General features: G+C 51.1%; 1 protein-coding gene across 1 annotated transcript in view; it reads right to left on the bottom strand.

The window, feature by feature from the left end:
• LOC150020541 (biotin--protein ligase-like) overlaps positions 1-2,210 on the bottom strand; it is a 37,619-nt gene extending 35,409 nt beyond the window's left edge. Inside the window, exon 1 of the mRNA XM_090271704.1 lies at positions 1,970-2,210. Within this exon, the coding sequence (XP_090127830.1) occupies positions 1,970-2,164 (195 nt within the window). The 5' untranslated portion in view covers positions 2,165-2,210. The remainder of the gene's footprint in view (positions 1-1,969) is intronic.
• Positions 2,211-8,976: the final 6,766 nt, after the last annotated feature.

The raw sequence follows: 8,976 nt of genomic DNA on the forward strand, positions 1-8,976 counted from the left end.
CTGTAAAGTTATTTCACTGCAGGCAGACTGACAATAAGGCGTCCGCTGAACCAAATCATCAGCTCCGTGATACCCTAAACCTTAAAATAACAGTAGCTAGCCCTGGCTGGTATGGCTCAGGTGGTTGGAGCATTGTCCTGCAAGCTGAAAGGTCACGGGTTCGATTCCAGGTCAGAGTACATGCCTGGGTTGTCAATCTGGTCCCTGGTCGGAGACATGTAAAGGCAACTGATCAATGTTTCTCTCTCACATCGCTATTTCCTTCCCTCTCTCCCCCTCCCTTCGCCTCTCTCTAAAAATCAATAAGCATGTCCTCAGGTGAAGATATCAGTAGCTAACCACAAATACATTGTCAAAGCTTCCCAGTTGTAGGCCTTAAACATCAGGGCTTAAACTGAGCAACCACTAATTACTCTCCTTCATTCATTGAAATATTGGGTGATTATTACAGGTCAAGCGTCAAAGCTAAACAGACCCAGACCCTAGGGAGAAAAAAAATGAAAACTGAAAAGATGAACTGTGATTTAAACTCAGAGGGCACAAGAAAGCCAGTCCCATCCAGTCTGGGCGGGAGCAAAGCTCTGGGGTCAAATTCACTACATAAAAAGCTGGGGGCACAGCCAGTTACAGAATCCCTTGAAAGCTTGAGGCAGGTCTGGCTGGAGCACTGGGCAAGGGCTGAAAAGCATTTGTTAGCTGCTGAACTTAGCAGACGACCAATAAAGTCATGGAGACCTTCCAAAGTCAAACTGTCTTCCAAGAAAACGAAAGACATGTACCTCTCAATATTTTTGAATGTTCAAAAGTTCCACTCTAATCCTTAAACTTTATTTTTTAAAGTGAATGATCCAGTTCAGAAACCCGTGTAACAGAAAAACCCCCTCCATTTTTCCTCACTTGATTAACTTCTCAATCAGGGTTCCTTGAGAAAATGAGGTGTCCACTGGAGATAATAAACGAACGTCGCCCCCTCAGACTTAGGCGGTAGCAGATACTCTCTAGGATCTGAGACGCAGTCACTTACATTCTGTGTTACAGAAGACCAACAGCACAGTATAATCCCATACCTAACCATAACCTCCAAAAAATATACAAACCTGAGATAAGATTTTAATTCTCACTCGGTGTTAGGATACACACACACACAATCTCATTTTAATACTAAAAATGAGTCAACTTTCCGGAAGGAGAGGGCAAGACAGCGATGAAAAGCGAAACACTTTGAAATGTTAATGAAAATAAATGGCCGGTGACCTCAATGGAAATTTGCGCAGGACCGCACTGTGAATCAAGTCCGCTGCCCATATCTGAACGGAAAGAATTCTAGTTCCTTTTGCAGAGAGCAGAGGTTTTGCAGAGATTAAACCACAGCGCCGGCTGAACTGGTAGTCGCCAGGCAAAGTATTGGGCCAAAAAGCAAAGACTGTGAAACGGAAATGAAACAGATGCAAAGACAATCGGTGGGGTGCCCTGGATGGTAAATGATGCAAATGACAGAGGATCAGGAAGACAGGCAATCTGTGTCCCCTCGGAGATGTCTACCAGAAAGCTGGGGATCTGCTCTTTCTCTGAACTCAGGTTCCACCAAACCCCAGCCCACAGCGGAGGAGAGAATGTCGCTAGCTAAGTGGGCAGTGCTTTCGGGGTTCAGAGCCAAAGGCCACGGCATGGCCACAGAGGCACAAGCCTATTTTGGAGCGCCAAAAGCCCCGCGCCCATACACTTGACCCCGCGCACCGTGCGGGGGGGGCCACCGCATCGCCTTTCAGTTTCGGATCTCCGGTCCCCTTATCCCGGCTCCCGCGGGTATCCCGTGCAAGGGGACCCCAGCGCCGCGTCTTCGCGCGGGCGCATAAGACGCCCCCAGAGCCCTTCCGGCTTGGCTCGCTGGGTCCGGAGCCCCGAGACCACGACCACCGCCCTGCCGCCCCGCCCCCTGCGGGCCCCGCCCCCACCACGCCCCGCCCACCTGGCTCTCACTGACACAGAAGACGCGGCCGCCGCGGCTCAGGCACACGCGGGCGTCCCGGGGCTGCGCGGCCACGCCGCAGAACGTGAAGGAGCAGCGCGAGGCGAGCAGCCGCCGCACCGTGGTGCGCACGAGCGCGGCCGGCCGGCGCCCCCAGCGTACCCACAGGTACAGGTAGCAGAGCGTGATGAGCATGGCCCCCTGGCCGCCGCGGGGCGCGGGCCCGGAACGCTGGCGCTCGCCCTCTGGGCCTGCCCCTCCTCTCTCCCCCTTTCCCCGCCCCTCCTCTTGGCCCCGCCCCTCCCCTCCCACCAACCGGAAGGGGCGGAGCCTCGGGGAGAGGCCGCGGCGGAAGCGGTCCTGCCGGTAGGGCCAGGTATGTTGTGATGGGGAAATGGAAGGCCTTGGTGGGGACGATTAATAATAGGCCTAGCATCAGGGGGTAGGCCCCGCGGCTAGCGGGCCTGTGGAAGCCGGAGTCCGGCCTCCCCTCCTGGACGGGCAGGAGGCTGATCGAGGCCGGGGCTGTGCATGCTTCTAACAGGGATTAACCAGCACCATACAGGGAACCGAAGTGTGCTCACTGCCCCCACCCCGTCCAGGTCGGGAAAGAAGGTGAGGCCTTCGTGCAAAGGGATTTTAAGATAATTTATATAAATTCATACAATGCAATAATAAATTGGATTGGCCAAAAAGATTGTTTGATATTTTTTTCCTTAAGATGGCTCTAGTAGCGCTTAGTTGTCTTTAACTTCATTCAAAATAATTTTGTTAGATTGTATTGTGACAGCTGTCCTATCAGCTTGCATTTTTAAAAATACTTATAAAGGTGAGTTTTTGTGTAGCCATTTTAATATTGAAGATGGAAGAAGATAGGCAACATTTTCCACATATTCTTTATTATTATTTCAAGGAAAGCAAAAATGCAAAAAAGATTTGTGTAGTATATGGAGAAGGTGCTGATCAAACGCGTCAAAAGTGGTTTGGAGTTTTGTGCTGGAGATTTCTGGGTGGACAATGCTCCACAGTCAAGTAGACCAGGTGAATTTGATAGCGATCAAATCCAAACATTGAGAACAATCAACGTTTCACCATGCGGGAGAGAGCCAACACACTCAAAATATCCAAGTCAACAAAGTTATTGGTGAAAATGAAAAATGTGTCTTTATTTTACGGAAAAAAACCATACAGACTTTTTGGCCAACCCAATATTTTTTCTGGGCTCTGTATATTTTAAAGTAAGGGCAGGAAACAAGTTGAAGACAGATCAGGATTTAAAAAGCTGCCTAGTGTTCTTTTATGTGAAAATCGTCAATTTGACTGTGTCCTAAAACCAGTAGAAAAAGGGAAATATCAATTATGATTCAGTGTTCTTGTCCCCTAAGAGAAGCATAATAATTCCTGACACGGATGGATGAGATTTCTCCCATGGAGCCTCCTTTTCTTCAAAAGCAGTATATAGTGATCCCCCACTTATTGCGGGTATTATGTTCCAGACCACCCCACACCCCCGCGAAGTAGGCACCTTACATTTATTCTACACTCTTAAACCTACGTAACTCTAACAACATACATATACAGTACCGCAAAATCCCATGATATAGCGAAAAATACGCGATAAATAATTAAATATAATATTTTTTAAAATTCCGTGATACAGTGAGGCTGCGATAAGTGAACCGCGATATAGAGGGACTACTGTGATAATATGCAGCATTAAATTGATAAGAAAATATTACATATATTTTAAAAGACGATCTAAGTTTTAAGATAGGATTGAGTCTAGTTACAATGTATGTACTAACTGTGTAAAATGTGTACATTCTAATATTATCAGAAAGTGAATAATAGGCAGAACCGGTTAGTTTGGCTAAACAGCACACATACACGAATCTTTTCACTATGTCTTCAGTGACAGTCGAGGGACTCTGGTGAAAAGAAACTTACACAGAATGTTGTGGACTCACTTCACAATAGACTGGCAAGCTGGACCTTCCTCCCACCTCTTCTAGAGGGAGCTGGGGACAGCTTGCTACATTCTCCCATCTTCTAAGAACTTAAAACTATCAGCTTTTAGAATACAGTACCCTCAAGTTGAAAGCAACATGAAATAATGAACCAAACCCTCCATCACGTGAATATTTGAAAAGCCAGGCAGCATGACACATAGGTGTTACTACACATCCCTACTGGGACACTAAGAACCAGAGAAACTGTACAGAACATTTTGATCTCTGTCCAGTAGCTTTAGTGCTCATGTTAATACTATACTGTTTTGAAATAGTCTTATTGATGGAATTTAATTTTGTTAATCAAAATAGAGGAACATATAGAAAGTAAAACCTTCATGGGAATCAATATAAATCCATCAGGTTGACAAAGATTCCCGTCTAAACCCCTAGGATTGTGGCTTCTGGTCTCATTGCTCAAAAATATAACCATTTCCGGTTTCCATCCCTTCCATCTTTCTGCAGCATTTACTGTTCCCGCCATTTCCTAGTGTCTGTACCAGTCAAGGAAACAGAAACCAATCTAAGTGGAGAGCATTTGAGATCTTGCTTCCCAGCCTGTCATCAGTTTGGTGCCCATCGTCGTCGTCGTCGTCGTCGTCGGCAGCCGTCCGTCTCGAGAGACGATGGCGTAGCTTCCTGAGAGTCTATCTGCACTGCTACTCCTGTAAAGGAGGAAAGAGGAAGGACATCTCTAAAATCAGAGAAGGAAAACTCTGACTCCAAAAAACCTCCGCTGCCTTGCGGCATACCTCTTCAGGGGAAAGGCTAAGGGAGTAAACCCCGACAGAAAATCCGGAGCTGGAGTCCCTAAGGCGGTTTGACATTGTAGTCAACACCGGCAACTCCTGCGGCGCACCTGAAGCCAAGCTGTATTGACTCCGTCTTTCCCTTGGACCCTTCAGCTGCGAAGAGAGGGGGGGTCTGCTGCATGGGCAACAGTAGACCCTCCATATCACCCTGCCCAGGCTCTGTAGCTTCAGTTTCACTGGAGAGGACACTCCAGCGTCATCGCAAGATGTCGACTCAACACGGGAGGAGACAGATACCGGTTATAAGCTCATCCGATTGGCGAAGGAAACGAGCGTCAGGGGTCTCCTCTGACGGTGGGAGAGATCATTGCACCTCACTGGACAGCTACCGCCCGCCTCAAGCTGGACAGCCCCAGCCAATTAGGTGCCGTCTCGCCATGGCTCGCCAGCCCCACTGGGTGCATGGGGATCAGAGAGGCGCCTCTCGAAAAGTGGGCCACAAAACACCCGCACCAGTTAATTCCAAGCAAACAACAAGAAAGAAGCCTCCAGCTCTTCGTCTCGCTAGCTGGAACATCAGGACCATGTGCCCCGGACTTACTGCAGACCTTCCGTGCATCAATGGTGCCAGGAAAACCGCTGTCATCGATAGGGAACTGGCACGACTAAACATCGACATTGCGGCTCTACAGGAGACCCGGTTGGCCGACAACGGAACTATCAGAGAAACCAACTACACCTTCTACTGGCAAGGGAAGTCTCCGGACCAACCAAGACAGCACGGTGTTGGGTTCGCTGTGAAGAACACGCTTATTAACTCCATAGAGCCACCCACAGGAGGCACAGAGAGATTACTTACCCTCCGATTGTCAACAACTTCCGGCCCAGTCAGCATTCTTAGCGCGTACGCCCCAACCCTCTGCGCCACCATCGAAGAGAAAGAACAGTTCTACCATGCACTGGACGAAGCGTTATCCAAGATCCCCAGAAGTAACGCTCTCTATCTCCTTGGAGACTTCAACGCAAGAGTAGGAGCCGACCACATGGCCTGGCCCACCTGCCTTGGAAACTTTGGGAGAGGAAAGATCAATGAGAATGGTCAGCGACTGCTTGAGCTTTTGTGTCACCACGGCCTGTGCGTGACAAACACATTCTTCAAGTGCAAAGAGATCCACCAGGTGTCATGGAGGCACCCCCGCTCCCGCCATTGGCACCAGCTTGACCTCGTCATCACCAGAAGAACGGATATTGGCAGCACCCTCCTCACCCGCAGCTACCACAATGCAGACTGCGACACGGACCATGCCCTCGTGGTAAGCAAGGTGCGCATAACGCCGAAGAGGTTGCACCACTCCAAGATGAAGGGTCGCCCACGCATCAACACCAGTTGTGCCAGCAACCCAGTTAAGACTCAGCAATTCATCAACAAGATGGAAGATGCACTCGGCGAGGGAGTGGCGGCAGATGACATTATCGAATCCAATTGGCCACGTCTCCGCGACGCCATATACAACTCCGCCATTATTGCTTACGGGAGGAAAGAGCGGAAGAACGCTGACTGGTACGAGGCTCACTGGGAAGAAATGGAACCCGTGATCGAGGCTAAGAGGAAGGCCCTACTGGCTTACAAGGCCACGCCCACTCCCAGTACACTTCAAGCTCTACGGGCTGCCAGGAACAAAGTCCAGAAGACCGCCCGCCACTGTGCCAACACCTATTGGCTAAACCTGTGCAGAAGCATTCAGGAAGCCGCCGATATAGGCAACGCACGAGGAATGTATGAGGGTATCAAGAAGGCAACAGGCCCAATCCCCTCCAAGATCGCCCCCCTTAAGTCCAAGACAGGTGAGGTCATCACTGACCAGGAACAGCAAATGCGGCGGTGGACCGAGCACTACCTCGAGCTGTACGCAACGAAGAACACCGTAACAGACACTGCTCTTAACGCCATCCCAGACCTACCAGTCATGGAGGAGCTAGACACCCCACCTACTGCGGCAGAGCTCAGCAAAGCCATCGACCGCCTCGCTTGCGGGAAAGCACCAGGAAGCGACGGAATCCCTCCAGAAATCCTAAAGAGCGGGAAACCAGTCCTGCTACAGCCGCTCCACCATCTGCTCTGTCGCTGCTGGAAGGAGGGTTACATCCCCCAGGATATGAGAGACGCCAACATTATCACCATGTACAAGAACAAAGGAGACCGCAGCGACTGCAACAACTACCGGGGCATCTCTCTCCTCAGCGTCGTCGGCAAAGTATTCGCCCGGGTCGCTCTTGCCCGCCTGCAGACCCTTGCTTCCCGCGTCTACCCAGAGTCCCAGTGTGGCTTCAGAGCTGGCCGATCAACAGTGGACATGATCTTCTCCCTACGCCAGCTGCAGGAGAAGTGTCACGAGCAGCATAAACCACTCTACCTCGCCTTTATCGACCTCACGAAGGCGTTTGATCTGGTCAGTCGAAGCGGTCTCTTCAGCTTGCTACGGAAGATTGGCTGTCCACCACATCTGCTTGCTGTGGTCATGTCCTTTCACGACAACATGCACAGCACGGTGTCCTACAACGGCGCAACCTCTGAGGCCTTCCCAGTCAGCAGCGGAGTAAAGCAGGGCTGCGTCCTCGCGCCTACGCTGTTCGGAATCTTCTTCTCCATGCTCCTCCAATACGCCTTTAAGGACTGCAGCGAGGGTGTCTTCATTCACACCAGATCCGATGGCAAGCTCTACAACCTGGCCCGTCTACCAGCCAAGACCAAAGTCAAAGAGGTGCTCATCCGTGAGATGCTCTTCGCCGACGACGCAGCTTTGACATCACACTCCGAAGAGGGACTCCAGCAGCTAGTCACTTGCCTTTCCCACGCATGCAAGGAGTTCGGACTAGCCATCAGCCTGACGAAGACGAACGTTATGGCTCAAGGCACGGGGACTCCCCCATGCATCACCATCGACGGATACACCCTGGAGGTTGTCAACGACTTCACTTACCTCGGGTCCACCATCTCGAGCTCTCTGTCAGTCGACCTGGAGGTCAACCGGAGAATCGCCAGGGCAGCCACAGTTATGGCCAGACTGAACCGGCGAGCGTGGAACAATTCCAGCCTCACTGAGAAAACCAGACTGTGCATCTACCAAGCCTGCGTACTCAGCACTCTCCTCTATGGCAGCGAGACGTGGACCACCTACGCAAGGCACGAAAGGAAACTCAACAGCTTCCACATGAGGTGCCTGCGACGCGTCCTGCATGTCGCCTGGCAGGATAAGGTCCCCAACACCGAGGTGCTGAAGCGAGCCAATATGAGCAGTTTGCATGCAGTTCTTAGCGAGAGACGCCTCAGGTGGCTCGGCCATGTCAAAAGAATGGATGCAGGCCGTATCCCCAAAGACCTCCTCTACGGCGAGCTAGCGGAAGGCAAGAGGATGACAGGGCGCCCAAAACTGCCCATAAGCTCTTATAAAAATTCTCTTAGGGAAAAAAAGGAGGAGGAAGAAACCACTCTAAATACTCAAACGGGGAGGGGGGTTGTTAATATTACAATGTGGCTGCAGACACAATGAAGGTGCAAACACATTAACCAGGGGACCGTGAGGCAGCCTCAGGAACAGTAATAACGGAAAGCTGCTACCCGCCCCCAAGGACCCGTACCCCGGGAAGCCAGTGTCACCTGGTAGAAGCTGGACCCTCACAGATCTGTCCTGTGGGAGACGGAGCCCCAGCTAGACCTACAGAGAAAGGGGGAGATTCCCTGGGTTTCTCCATTGCCCTCGGCTGAACTTTGTTGAAGTCGAACAGCAGAGAAGCCTCAAAGAGCTCCCTTCCTTCTGTGTGGCTAGAGGGAGGGCAGTGTGGAGGTGGCCCTGGGGCAAACAGGCCAGTAACCAGCCCCTGGCCTTTCTGAAATGCTTCCCTTGAGTTCTTTCAAAATCCATTTTCTGTTTCTATTCCTATGTTACGGGCTGAATTATGTCTCCCCCCAAATATTCTGATGTTGAGATGCCCAATACCTCAGAATGTGACTCTCTTGGGAGGTTGGGCCTGTAAAGGGGTGACAGGTTAAGTGAGGCCCGATGGGCAGGCCCTCGTCCAGTGTGACTGCAGCCCTCATAAGAGTCGGGACTCGGAGGGGAGACCATGTGCAGACACGGGGAACGATGGCCACCTACAAGGCCAGGAGGGAGGCCGCTGAAGAAAGCAACCCCATGACACTCGGATGTCGCACCTCCAGCCTCCAGGCTGGGTGGAAATAAGCCGC

The sequence above is a fragment of the Furipterus horrens genome, unplaced genomic scaffold (genome assembly GCF_987537825.1).
Source record: "Furipterus horrens unplaced genomic scaffold, mFurHor1.1.pri manual_scaffold_1, whole genome shotgun sequence".
In the NCBI taxonomy this organism is placed as follows: Eukaryota; Metazoa; Chordata; class Mammalia; order Chiroptera; family Furipteridae; genus Furipterus; species Furipterus horrens.